The following is a 14,796-nucleotide window of genomic DNA, read 5'->3' as shown; positions in this document are numbered from 1 at the left end:
ATCCGCCTCTTCTTGCCCTAATGGGCCCATCACTCTGGAAGAAGGTAAATTTGGATGCATCAGATCACATGACCTTCTTATGTCACTCAAAAGTCAAATCGAAATGMTCTGTTACAAATGTAAGCCCCTTTATCTGGTTAACCTCACTGAGTAGTGGKTTTCTTATGACTACACATCTGTTCAGTAATAATCCCTCAAAGTCAGTCACACTGGGTKTGTGGGAATGCTCTTACTTTCACAGTTATCATTATAACATATTCCTTAGTTATACTATCCTGGTCACTGCCTTCATACCCAATTCYACTCGATTCGCATCTCCCTTCAGTGCTTGTCTGGGATTTCTCCCATTGAGCTTGATTTCTCCAGCTGAATTTCCACTTTGCCAATCAGTAAAAAGAAGGAGTTATTAACGAGGATGTTGATTTTCTGCGMYGTTTTAGAATTGCACCGTAGGGTTGTAGTTTGGGAATGACAGCAGAGGAAGTGAACAGAGCCCTTTAGTCTGGGTTAGCAGAGCAAGATGAATGCATGAGACATTTTATTGCTGGCAAAGATGTCGTGACTCTACTCCCCGTGGGGTTGTTTACAGCACACACAATTCCCAGTTAGCTTCATCAAGCTGGCGTATTRCATACATCATGGCCTAATTTAGTGATTGGATAAAATCAGATCCAATGGCTTAAAACTTCAACACCTCCAGCACACAAACGTTTCTGAACAGTCAAGGTTCCAGATTTCTGTTCAAAGTAAAGCAYTTCTGTGTGTCTTTTCACATGTTTTTTTAAGAAATGAGGAAATGAGAAGCTATTCAAGGCATCAGCTGGAGCTAAGCAACTTGTTGCCAGCTGAAAGACAGTTGCCTACGCAGTAACTATCAAATTGAAAGGTTATTTGCTCAGTTTTATTCAGGTGTCAATGTTTTTGGGGCCAGGTATGGTAGTCTTAAAAGATTTTTTGTGAAAAACCAACACATAATAGTGCACAAATAGAAAGTAGAAGGAATGGCTCATGCTTTTCAAGATTTTCTTTACAAATAAAGACCCAGAAAGCATAGCATGCATATGTATAAATGTTTATATATGAATGTYTGTATGAGTGTAAAGCTCAGGGATGATTTTGTTTAATATTTCTCATTAATAGATTGTAAACACGCCTACAGGGGAAATTAGACGGTAAGGTTTTGTAGTTTCAGCAGATCTAGTGTGATATTTCCAAGGTGTTTTTTAAGCTTTGGTTTCGCTTTGAGACTTTGTTTCCATACTACATGTTTTTAATTTTTGAAAAAAGGAAACAAGAACATCATTATTGGAAATGCGAGTAGAAATTATTCAGATTTTAACAGGATGGTTCGGGACAGCAGGATTTCYGCAGTAACTTCTGTGCATTCCCTGCTGCAACCTAGAAACAGAGACAGTGATAGTCGGTCTTTGGAAAACTCTGTTGGCATTGATTTCCCCTACATGGTGTGCACTGGTCTGTACCAATTTTACCCTGACTGCAAAAGTAACACATGCCCATGGTGGTTTGAYGTTACAGTCATGTTTATGGGTGTTGCTGCCTAAGATTTCTGTGGTTTCTGAGAGACATTTCCTGAAGGTGTCACTTTTGTGGGTGTGAGACTGCTATGTCGGCACTACGCTGTCAAAACCTGGGTACAAAGTTTTTTTTTTTTTGTTTTTGTTTTTTTTTTTCATTTAACCGTCCTCTGTTCTAAGCTTTATTTTCATTTTAGATTATAGACAAAAAGAGCGTATGAGAATGACCATTAAGCTTTATTTTTATGTTGCTTTCATTATGCTAGTTGATAAATATCCTTTCTGTCTTATTACACATCGACTGTGGTTTTGTTTTGCAGAGAAATTCAAGTTTGAAATGAAAAGGAAGTTCCTTCAAGACTACAAAACACAATTTTGAGATACTTCAGCTTCACTTTGCCATATTATCCCAAAAACAGACGTATTTATAGATTGGAATCTGAAAAGGCCAAAAACATTTGGAATAGTTATGAAATAAATGTTTTGGGTAAATACTACAACTTTCTCCCCAGCAGACTGTATTACTGGAGAACAGTGAACTGTATAGTACTTTTTATGAATGTTTTATTCTGTAAGGTGTGCAGCTACTTGCCTTTTCTCTTGTCACGTTTACTTTTTTCAGTTTCTTTCTCTGTCCTCATAGCTCCAGGGTTTTATTCTTTCATCCATTGGTTTATCCCTTTTGTTCGCTGTAATAATGATTTAGTTTATTGATCTCGACAGGATTTTACTTTGGAAAAGTATTCACACAACTTGCTCTTTTCTACATTAAAATCAAAATTATTTTACAATGTTTACTTATATCATAGTGCCGCATCGAATGAAAGACAAACACTGAAGAGTGACGTGTCTTTGTACTCAGCCTGTCTGAGTCAATATTTTGTCAAATCCTCTCTGCAGTCGAAGCTGCTGATCTTTTGGCGAATCCATCAGGTTTGTAAATTAAGAAGTTAAAATGTTGCCCATTCTTATATTTTTAGAAAATACACCAAGCTTACTAAGATAGAAGATTAAAAGCAAATTTGAAGGTTTTTTTTCACAGATTCAGACTTTGATTCAAGGTAAAAACTTGATTTAATGATTTTAAGCTCTTGTAGGTTTGGTTGTACGCTTATGATTGCTGAACTGAAAGCTAAAAGGTGAACATTCGTCCTTCTCAGTCATGCCTTTTTTAGTCTTTCCATAGAAATACCCTTTGTTTCACTCCATCTATCTTCCCATAAATGTGACCAGTTTCTCTGCTCCTGCTAAAAAAGAAGCATGCAAGTTTATTTAATTGAGATTTTATGTATCAAACCAATGCAAAGTAGTTCACAGTGAAGCGGGAAGAGGAAGAAAAATATTACATTGTTTTCATTTGTGTAAGTGATTTTTTCCAAGTCAGTCAAATTTTTGCATTTTGAGAGACTTCAAGTCTCTTATGACTAAAATAAACATTTATTTAATTAAATCCATTACGGGATTCATCAGGAGTCCAGTGTTGTACCGTTTGTCACATTTGATAATTGTCTGTCAATATTTCAAAAACTTATTAAATGTTACCTTTAATTCCAAATTCTGCATCAAGTCTTTTATGTGGAAATATAAAAATACATGTATGTTCCAAGAAAGATAATAAAAAAGGTTAAAACCTGTAAATTTTGATTCAATCCAAGATGATTTTAGGTTTTCATGTCTAAATTTATGTCGCACAGCTTGTGAAAGGCTAGAACACACAGCTTGCACTGTTTGGTTTAAAAAAATAGCGACATAAATAGATGTTTGTATAAATGTGAGACAGGTGCAAAACGTGACGTAGTTTAKTCAGCAGATTTTAATAAGAGTGGATGAAGATAGGTGGCAACTGTTTAGTGTGTTTTGGATAATGCAGCCATTTCCTAAAAGCAGAGGAAAAGTTTYGTCTCTGAATTAATTAAATTAAAGATTCATGTCCTGCTAACTATAAAAGATGGGGGTTTCTGCAGCGTAAAGTACTTGTCTTTTCCCTCATTACACYTAATTAGGYTCCAGTGTTCTGTACATGTGTAAAGACTGACTAGACTGGRACACATTCATATGCAATTATATACACAGACAACATATTTAATTAACTTTGTGTTTCTCAATAGGCCCRGATTTTAGATAAACATTTATGTGCTTATACAGAAAGCTCATAACCTTGTATAATAAATTGGCAGGGAAACTGAAATAATAATTAATGTTTAATCAGCAGCATTTTGTTTGAATGATTTTTTTTCCCTGCATGTTTTTTGAGGTAAAATTGCAAGTTGTGACACAATCTTTAAGCCTCAAATACACTGGACATCAGCCAACAAACTAGCCAATAGCTAATCAGAGGTGAGACTTTYTTTTCTGTCTAGAGCCTCCAAGAAAAAAAGAATCAGACTCTTACTGCAGTCATAGTCTATTTGTCATCTTTACGACCGGCTGGGATTTGCACATCTAATGTCTGAATGTTCTATTCTTATTTATTGCAAAGTAGCTCAACCTTGGTGAAGAAAACCTCTGATAAGTTTTCTTCAGCTACATTAAAGATGAATGCAAGTTAATATAGTTCTGCTCTATTGGTGATAAGAGTAATCTCCTGCTAATCAGTGTGTCGTATGCTTTTCTGCTTGTTTTGATTACATCTGACTGGCGGTAATTTAAACAATCCTTTCTGATGACTTTTATGAGCAATCTACAGAAATTAATTTTCCAGCTGAAAAGCAAAGACATGACAGCTGGACTGTTTTAATATATTTTTTTAATCCAAAAAAAAACCTCTGTATTTCTTTTATAGATTTGAACAACAGGGCAATTTCTCAGAATTGAACATCATAACAATCAAACATCTTCCCTCTTCAACCCGTCATCCACAATCACACAGCAGAGCCTCAAGTTTTTCAATAGGAATAATAACAATTTAATCAGAATATTTATCACTTTTAATAATCCATTTATCACTAGTATAGAAATATGAAAAAAACTACTAAAGAAAAGGAACATAAAAGTAAACAAATGTGATTTTTTTTTGTTTGTTCGTCCAGTGGAGTCATCGAGCAAACGCCTCTTTTTGTTCATTTTGTGATCCCTCCCTTCCCTTCAGGATTCACACCAGTAACCTTTTCCCCCCCATACACTGCAGCTCTAAAATACATCCAGCTGATGGTTTAAAGCTGTGAGTAACCAGCTGAATGGTTCTACTGTTTGTTGAAAACATTTAAGCTAAAGACATTAATAAAGCAAATCTAGGAATAAAGTTGCAAACATGAGGGCCAACCAGCGCSGTTTTACAATTCAGACAACAAAGAGAAGTGAGATACAGATACYGTGGATGAAAGAGTTTTTGATTGTTCACTGTGGCGACTCGAGGAAGCGTTTTAGCCCAGGTTTGCCTCGTCAGCATTCAGGACACAAAAGAAGCAGTAAACACAGATAAAGAGGAAAAACCTCGAAGCCGGCCCGCTTCCGCTGACACCGATCACTCAGAGAAACGCCATAACGTGAGCAAACAATGTTATCACTCATTATCTGCAGCACAAAGGTGTCAACGAATCATCTGCACAGCAAAATGAATAATTTGCAGTGATGCATTTTTCAGGAGGATTCCTAAAGGGGGGACTGGTGGTTCTGGCAGATCATCTCAAGCTCCGTTTCAGATTCAGTGTAAACACAGACGTACAACTATCACCTTCAACAGCCTCGGGAGTCGTGAAAAGCCTGAAGGCTTTAGCTGTTTGAACAGCTAACTGCCTCAGATCTCCTTTGTTTCAGGAGTGTTGAAACAAAGACTTGATCTCTCTCTGGGCTCCTCACCTGTCCATATCCTGCATATTGATGTTTCCGAGCAAAGCRGCAAAACAACTGCTTCCTAGAACTGAGGGTGAAATGTTCCCTATATTCCAGACCCTTAAAAATAATTGAAAAACCCCACAGAGGGAACAGCAGGAGGACCGGAAAATACATTAAAATRTTGCATCATTGTTGGTTGAATAACACAAAGACTTTTAGAAGTAGTCTGACTTTACAGGACTTCATACGAGCATTTAAACGGTGAGTCACAGGAAGGAAGGAATAGGTAGYAGGTTTCATAAAAGGTTAGATCATCCGCTTTAGAGAACACCAATAGARGGACGTAAAACGGAAATGACGAGAGGTTACATGTTTATTAGGTTGCTTTTTTATTTGTGATGAAGTATATGAGGCTAATCGTTTGTTTACGCTTAATTAGAAAAAAATATCTGGAGCAACAGAGGTGGTTTTACATAGATGGAGTACGTTTTAATTCATATCAGCTCGAAAATCGATATTTTTCTTCCATATTTTTTTTCTGTTTTATCTTTTACCTGCATAAGATTAGCAAGCAAATCTTAAGATCAGAAATTGAAAAAGACCCCATCAGTTGTCAAGTAATTTATTAAGAGAAAWAAAGTCTACTCACACCGAGCCGGCCTTGTGTGAAAAAATAATTGCCCACCTTGTTAAATCATGAATTACCCACATTTTCAGACAGCTGAGTGCTGCGTCGTAAGGCACACCTAGGCTTTAAATAGAACCTGTCAAAAAAATGAAGCAGGCTAAAAGTTTCTAAAAAGCAAAATTTAATGCCTGGGTTTAAATAAACGAAAACGAAGTCTCTGACATCAGTCTGGTCAAAAAACTGTTTCTAAGAATTTCAGACTCCTGTGAACTAAAGTTGAGAGCCTCTTTTTAAAATGGAGAAAACATTGAACAGTGGTTAACCTTCCTAAGAGTGAGAGGTCAACCAAAATTACTCCAAGTACACATCAGTGAGTCATCAGAAACTACCCAGAATAACATCAAACGCTCTGCGGACCTCACTCGCCTCAGGTCAGCGGATGAATCAACAACAAGAAAGAAACCGACTTCAGGTCGTCCTTTCAAAAGCCAGCAGTAATTTGCAAACATTTTCCAGGACACGATCCTTTTTGCACCCACAAAGGAAGTACGCTGCCTCACCTCTACGCGCGTCACATCACAGGAGTCCTTGTTACCACATGTGAAATTTAATAGCAGGAAATAACTAATCTTTCAATATTTACTTTTGACAAAAATTTTCTGGTGGCTGAAAAATTGATACCCTTTGCAACAGGAACAAGATTGAAGATGTAATAGTCATATGCTTACATCATGATTTATGGTTATTACTCTATATCTAATAGATCATCATGAAACTTAAATTTGTTGTTGTATTTAGTGTCATATTTAAATTTTGACCTCTTTAGAAAGTCTCTGCGTTTACCTCCATCTTGCAGCCTCATAACTCTCATAAATGTAGCAACATCAACTCAAGAAATTAAAATCCATGCTCAAAGAAATTAGACTTCTTTAATTAGTAATTACTTTTTTGGTAAGGATAATGTTTGTATGCGTGTCTGTGCCATCAGTATTATAGAAAATATAGTAAGAAGGATTTTTTTTATGTCTGGTTTTCTGGTAAAGTTTTTGTCAAATGTCTGTTAAATTTTGAGAAAATTAAATGCAAATCAAATCTGGAGAAGCTGATAAAAGAAAAGAAAAATGCTGACATTGCAGTTGTTCAGGTTAACAAGAGCAAACTTTGGTCTTTTAATCATCCAGACATTAATTTCCATCAGATCCTCCATCATTTGTCGACAATCGATGTAAATATATGTAAATATTTATGCCTCATACAGATTTAACCTAAAACTGATCTCAGCTATTTGCAGTTTTAATGCAAAAAGTTTCGTTTAKGTGACTAAGCAGCTCAGACTCTTCCTCATGTTTCACGCAAAAACTACAAGAGCAACCTAAAACAGCTGTGAGCTGCAGCTTTTAGCAGATGTTACTAAAGTGCAGGTAATGATATATTAATGAGGACAACTTTCAGGAGCAGAACAAATCCACTGGTAAAAAAAAAGCCTTTAAAGTGACTCTGAATGCAGTCATGTATTAAAAATAGATCCTTTTGAGTTTTAAAAAANCATTTTCAGACAGCTGAGTGCTGCGTCGTAAGGCACACCTAGGCTTTAAATAGAACCTGTCAAAAAAATGAAGCAGGCTAAAAGTTTCTAAAAAGCAAAATTTAATGCCTGGGTTTAAATAAACGAAAACGAAGTCTCTGACATCAGTCTGGTCAAAAAACTGTTTCTAAGAATTTCAGACTCCTGTGAACTAAAGTTGAGAGCCTCTTTTTAAAATGGAGAAAACATTGAACAGTGGTTAACCTTCCTAAGAGTGAGAGGTCAACCAAAATTACTCCAAGTACACATCAGTGAGTCATCAGAAACTACCCAGAATAACATCAAACGCTCTGCGGACCTCACTCGCCTCAGGTCAGCGGATGAATCAACAACAAGAAAGAAACCGACTTCAGGTCGTCCTTTCAAAAGCCAGCAGTAATTTGCAAACATTTTCCAGGACACGATCCTTTTTGCACCCACAAAGGAAGTACGCTGCCTCACCTCTACGCGCGTCACATCACAGGAGTCCTTGTTACCACATGTGAAATTTAATAGCAGGAAATAACTAATCTTTCAATATTTACTTTTGACAAAAATTTTCTGGTGGCTGAAAAATTGATACCCTTTGCAACAGGAACAAGATTGAAGATGTAATAGTCATATGCTTACATCATGATTTATGGTTATTACTCTATATCTAATAGATCATCATGAAACTTAAATTTGTTGTTGTATTTAGTGTCATATTTAAATTTTGACCTCTTTAGAAAGTCTCTGCGTTTACCTCCATCTTGCAGCCTCATAACTCTCATAAATGTAGCAACATCAACTCAAGAAATTAAAATCCATGCTCAAAGAAATTAGACTTCTTTAATTAGTAATTACTTTTTTGGTAAGGATAATGTTTGTATGCGTGTCTGTGCCATCAGTATTATAGAAAATATAGTAAGAAGGATTTTTTTTATGTCTGGTTTTCTGGTAAAGTTTTTGTCAAATGTCTGTTAAATTTTGAGAAAATTAAATGCAAATCAAATCTGGAGAAGCTGATAAAAGAAAAGAAAAATGCTGACATTGCAGTTGTTCAGGTTAACAAGAGCAAACTTTGGTCTTTTAATCATCCAGACATTAATTTCCATCAGATCCTCCATCATTTGTCGACAATCGATGTAAATATATGTAAATATTTATGCCTCATACAGATTTAACCTAAAACTGATCTCAGCTATTTGCAGTTTTAATGCAAAAAGTTTCGTTTAKGTGACTAAGCAGCTCAGACTCTTCCTCATGTTTCACGCAAAAACTACAAGAGCAACCTAAAACAGCTGTGAGCTGCAGCTTTTAGCAGATGTTACTAAAGTGCAGGTAATGATATATTAATGAGGACAACTTTCAGGAGCAGAACAAATCCACTGGTAAAAAAAAAGCCTTTAAAGTGACTCTGAATGCAGTCATGTATTAAAAATAGATCCTTTTGAGTTTTAAAAAAATCACTCTAGTCTTGAGTGTTTCTTAAACAGAAACAAACACAAACTGATATTTAAATATATATATATATATAATTTTTTTTTTTTTTACGTTTATCTGGTGTAAATAAGGTTGAAATGAGTTTCTGACAACTCATTAGCAGTGACCTTCAATGTGTAGTGATTTAATTGAAAGGGGGGAAAAGACAAAAACCCACCAGTGCATTCCCTTTAAGGACCCTGCCTATATATAGATCAACCACAACATTAAAGTCAAATGGATGAAGTAAATGACATCGATCTCCTCATTATAGTGCAACGTTCTGCTGGGAAATGTTTGGTCCCTGCAGTGTTGGTGGAGATGGGACATTGACACAAACACAGACTCCAGCAGACTAAGCATTGTCCCGGCTGGATGACGCCCCTCTAACACACTYCGATGGCTCAAAGAGCCGAAGAAAGCGTTTCCACAGCAGTCTGCAGGCGTTCAGGATGAAAACGGCAGATTCATGAAAACTCGATTTTTAACACAGAAAACCCGAAACACCTGCAGCCARCTGAGTCCTGTGGACAATCAGCTGGATCAGGACTGTTCTGGCATCTGGAGGCAACAATAGGAAGATTATCATGAYGATGTTTTTACTCGTTTTAAATTAGTCATAATCGCACACTGCCTGATTTAGAAAAATCCAACCTTTAAAATGTTTCCCAACCCTCTTTTAAACATTAATAATAACACCTGGGAGAGCTGATTGGCTTATAGATCAACCWTAGCACCATCATAAAGCCTARAGGCAGCTAAAAAAAAGGATATCATTATTTTAAGAAAGGCTTTAKTTACATTTACTGTGGACTCCAACCWAACTGTGGTTTAATATTCACCTATTTGTGATTTTTCTATGGAATCTGAATCCAAYTTATGTGTGGAAAAATGTTCCTATTCACACATTTTTGTAGAGCATAAATKAAACATATCTGAAAGAAGATGCAGATTAGGGAGCTGCGATGTCTTTGTGTAATGCTACTTGACACGCTATTGGCTGGCTAATTARCCAATCCAGGAATGCCGTTTATTTTCCTTGGCGCCTCCAAGAGCGGAGATGAGGAAGACTTTGGAGGTTAGCTTCCCTTGTAGGGTTAAGAGGAYTTCCCATCGCAATAAAATGTTAATTTCATTTGAATGCTTTTGACTCATCTTTACCAGGGTTATGATTAAATTTAGCAGAGATTTCAAACTGCCYTTATTGACGTTTGAGGCCGCTGACATAAATTAATATTTAGAGACATGTTCAAAATCATTAGCAAGTTTCCTGAATGAGTCCCTCGCCACAGAGGGGACTAATTAGACGATCAAAAGCTTGAAACACTATTGACGCGGCTGAGTTGAGTCCATCGCTCTGGCAGGAGTTGCTAATGTGGACGGCCAAGTTAGCGTGTTGAACAGTAAGCAGTGCTGCAGCCTGCTGGCACGTTAACAAGGCCCTTAAAAGATGCCCAGAATTAATAGATCAGGACAGTCGTAATGATGGGAGAAGTTGAGGGACACGTTTCTCATTTTAATTTAAGGGTGTCAGTTTTACTCCATCGTTTTATTTCTCTGCGCCGTTTCCCTGCGTCGCCTGGTCCGTCTCATCCACGCCATTTAAACAAAGGCAAGAAAAAATAAAGGTTCRTCGAATGTTACTCAGGATAATGAGGGAGATTAATTTCACACTTCAAAGGTTCTTGGTTGCTCTCTCTTCTCTTTTTGGAGCCGTCTGATTATCTAACATCTGCAGAAGGGTTTTGATGTTGAACACATGGTTCATTTAGAGCAGTTAGGGACAGACTTACAAGACGCACACGTATTACACACACACACACGCACACACACACACACACACACACACACACACACACACACACACACTGTAAAGAAAGGGAGATGCACACTTTTCTGTGCCTGTGTTTGCAGCACAGTGGTTTTATAAAAAGTGTGCACACTCCTAGTTAAATTCTAAGATTTAAAAAATTTAGATAGCGATAAATAAATTCCAAATATTCCCTCCCAACTTTAATGTGACATACAATATATCTTGTTCAAATTACATAAAAACCAAACAGATCTGCTGCTAATCATGTTGCATTAGTGTTTGCATAAAGGTAATCTGATGTTTGTTTGTTTTAGATACATTTTGAGTGAATTTCAGCACCCAGTTTTCTTTTATGGGAATCTATTAGCATCTCACATCTTTACCTAAAGATCCTGAAAGATTCTCCAAATCTGCAGTAACCTTACAAAACAACCGTATTTCCATCTGGCCAACACGGAAAGGTCTTTATCTTGCAGGTTTTGAGTCAAGGCATACCAATATTTGAAAATGTCTATAATTTAATTGACGTGGACAAATACCTGATCTCCATTTGAGGAAACGTGGCAACAGAAGACAAATGGGGGAGCAAAACGTTTGCAACAAGCTTGAGTTCTCATCTTAAATATTAGTATTAGACTAGAAGTGCACAGTTGACGCAGCCAGGCTATTGTCACCTGGATAAATGTCACATTATGGATGGAGAAAGTTTGGAAACGACTCATTGCAGTCTAAATTTTAACAGGAGTGTGTAAACTTTGTAGCTTTTAGCTGCTGCATGACGCCATGAATGGTTTCATCAGACTTTCACAGCATCATCCAAAGAGCAGCTTCAGGGCTCAGGGAGGGACACAAAAGTGCTGGAAAAATTAGCCGTTGTCAATTCACTTAGAATGTTACAGTCCACCAAAATGTTACACATAGTCTGTATTTATTCCCACTTAGAACAATGGTAACAAAACAAAGACAACAAAAGAAAAAAACAGTAAATAATTCTCTGGAAGTCTTTTTTTTTTTTTTGTTGCTGTTTTTAAGCCTCCAGTTCGGCTTCAGTTTTACCAAAAGGGCGAGTTAGCCTCCGGCAGAGTCTCTGGAAAAGAAACCCAGAACTTCGTAGTCTGAAGGAGACGCGAGAGGAGAGAAAATCATCCGTCAGGAAAATGCAGCTCCTCTCAGATTTGTCCAAAATTTCCTTCTGAGCCAAAAACAGCAGCCTAATATTTGACCATCACAAAGTCGGTTCTGTATCTGTACGCCTCAGGGTGAACCGGAGAAACTTACAGTTTGTGTTCCTCCACCTCCTCACCCATTCCTCCGAGTCTCCCACCCACCCAGCGCTCCTACACTCCCTCTTGGTCTCCCAGCAGGTCCGTGTTGTTGCTGCTCTGTGGGGGGGCRGGGACGCGGCGAGGTGACGGAGGCGGAGAGCTGTGGCGCTGCTGCCGCCTCGGACTGGCCCCCCCTCCGCCCTCACTGTCTGTGTTGGATGAGGACGGCGGTGGGGGTGGAGGTAGCCGCGGCAGCGGGGCGGAGGAGGGCGGTATCCTTGTGGACGCCGACCCCAAACAGCTACCGGACCTCAGGCTCTGGATCCTTCTGCACTCCTGGCAGATCCTCACGTGGCTGCAGCTGCGGGYGGGCAGCATCACAGGCGTGGGGGCCGGCGGAGGCGGGGTGGTGTTCGCTCCGAGCGGATCATCTAGGATCCTTTGGGGCCCGGGGCCCAGATCGGGCAGTCCTGTCCCTCCCGCCCCACCGGTCAGGGGGCCGGCGCCGCTGTACAGCTTCCCGTTGCTGAGCCGCATCTCCCGGACCAGGCGCAGCGGACGGGGCGCTCCGAGCGCGATGCGGGTCGGGTGTCGCAGCGCCGCCGAGCTGCTCAGGGGTCGTCTGCGGCGCATGCGGGAGCTCTTCTTACAGGAGACGGCGTTTCTGAACTCGGTGATCATCTCTTGACAGACAGACACCTGGTGGAGAAAAAGGAAGGGAGGAGGAAAGAAGGGAAGAAGGGAAGGAGAAGGGAGCAAAGGAAGGGGAGGTGCCACAGACACAAAGTAGGCAGGCAGCACAACAGGACAGTGGTAAGGCAATACAGAAATAAAGCAGAAGAAAAACAATAATATTTAAAGGAAAAACAAAAAGGAGCTCAAAAAGAAGGAGGCRGCACCAAAGCAGAAAAACACACAGTGGGTGTAGCAAACAGARGAGTTGCAGGTGAGGCAAAATCACACAACAACAAACGGAGAGATGTTTTAAAACAGGAACAAAGAGGCGATGGGGAGGAYGTGGAGATGGATAGAGATGGGAGGATAGCAAAGAGAGTTATTACAATCTAAACACGCAGAACACCAAAATGTTCTGTAGAATATGAACACTTCATTATGAAACGACGAACAAACAGGCAGCCGGCAAACTCAGGTGGACATAAACAAATCTCACAAGGACAGACACCGATCCCATCCACAGATCTCTTTCATCCTTCAAACGTCACGACTGCTGTTATTTGAACACACGACAAACAAAATGTATTTACATACAGCTGCATCTCTGTAACTTAGTAGGTCATTAACAAGTCAATTTATCCCAGTAATCCAATTCAAAAAGCGAAACATGGATTAGTTAAGCGCTGAACTTTCTTCTAACAGGGGGTGTGGATAATGTTTACGATTAAACACCAGAGATGTTTTTGAAGATTTTATTTTTCTTAATTCTGATCTTAATTAACTAATGTAAAACCCCAAAGATCAACAAAGAGGATTTGTTTTAATATAATGTTATAAATGATCATATTACAGACAAAATCRTGGAAAARACAGCCAATTTAACAAATGTTGGGCTGAGAGTCACAAGGGTTTAAGTCCCACAGCATCATTACCACAGGACAGAATCTGAGCCTATTAATGGAAAGCTAAGTGGAAGGAAAAAGCTTTACAGAAAAAAAAAGTGTACAGGGATAACTCCAGCCTCAAGAGGATTGTGAAGCTAAGCCMAGTGAAGAGGGTGTTGAAATTCACAAGGTGCAGATGGCAGCTGGAGCCGGAGCTTAAAAACCATCACACACATCCAGACCTGAGGCTTTAACTGCGTTATGCAGCTTGTCAACCACAAAGTCAGAAGCTTCTTACTTTGACTAAGGAGAAAAATTCAAACTGCTCACTGGTCCAAAGTCTTCTTTACAGAATAAATTGAATTTTGCACTTTTTACTTGCAGTGATTTGGGGAGCCGTGGCACCTGCTTGTGTTGCTCCAGTTTGTTTTATACAGTCTGAAGTCAGGAAGCAGAGAAACTTATGGACTTTTTGAAAGTAATGCACCACCCACACTAGACTTAGAATAACTGCATGTTTATGTTTACTTTGTTTTATTTCAAATTTTCACATAAGCACGCACAACTTAGCCGAAACACGATAATTGTGAAGTCAGTGGTAAGAAAAAAATAAATACTTAACGTAGAAAGCTTTGGTTTTAAAAGTCTTTGTATAAGTTTACTGTACATGTTTCCAGGTCTATATTTAGAGTTGTAGAAGTACTGGAAACATGAGATCAGCAAGTTGGAAGAAGTTTGATGTTGGACTTTYCATCACAGTGAGAGGAGACTCTGGAAGTGGACATGCTCAGCAGAGGAATCACGTTTCATATAAACGAACTTGGCTGGTTTCTAACCAGCTTCATGAGCCAACGCCTGCCTCGCTGCCACAGAGGGACGAGCCATTAGCTGCGGCTGAAATGCCTGATACTTTAGTCTGCAGAGCTACTAAGGATATATTTTGCACTGTTGATTCTGTTCATGACAAACTGAGCTTTTATAAGAACCACAACCCAAAACATGTGAAGCTGCAGCTTCACCCAGCTGGTACTTAATAAGCTAAATGTAGCTGTGGAGACTGGAACAATAATAATTACTGTTTATGTAATTGAAAAACACTGAAAATGCCTGAATTAAGGATTAGCTGAGGAGATATTAGGGGTGTTCAAAGTGTGGCCCGGGGATCCATTTGTGGCCCTTGGAGTGACTTTGTGC

General features: G+C 38.8%; 1 protein-coding gene across 1 annotated transcript in view; it reads right to left on the bottom strand.

Moving 5' to 3' along the window:
* Window positions 1-11,687: 11,687 nt before the first annotated feature.
* grik5 (glutamate receptor, ionotropic, kainate 5) overlaps window positions 11,688-14,796 on the bottom strand; it is a 132,440-nt gene continuing 129,331 nt past the window's right edge. The window contains exon 21 of the mRNA XM_017309326.1: window positions 11,688-12,742. Within this exon, the coding sequence (XP_017164815.1) occupies window positions 12,116-12,742 (627 nt within the window). The 3' untranslated portion in view covers window positions 11,688-12,115. The remainder of the gene's footprint in view (window positions 12,743-14,796) is intronic.

The sequence above is a fragment of the Poecilia reticulata genome, linkage group LG16, assembly GCF_000633615.1.
Source record: "Poecilia reticulata strain Guanapo linkage group LG16, Guppy_female_1.0+MT, whole genome shotgun sequence".
In the NCBI taxonomy this organism is placed as follows: Eukaryota; Metazoa; Chordata; class Actinopteri; order Cyprinodontiformes; family Poeciliidae; genus Poecilia; species Poecilia reticulata.
The sequence above is the reverse complement of the archived record's forward strand: the minus strand, read 5'-3'. Positions and strand labels throughout refer to the sequence as shown.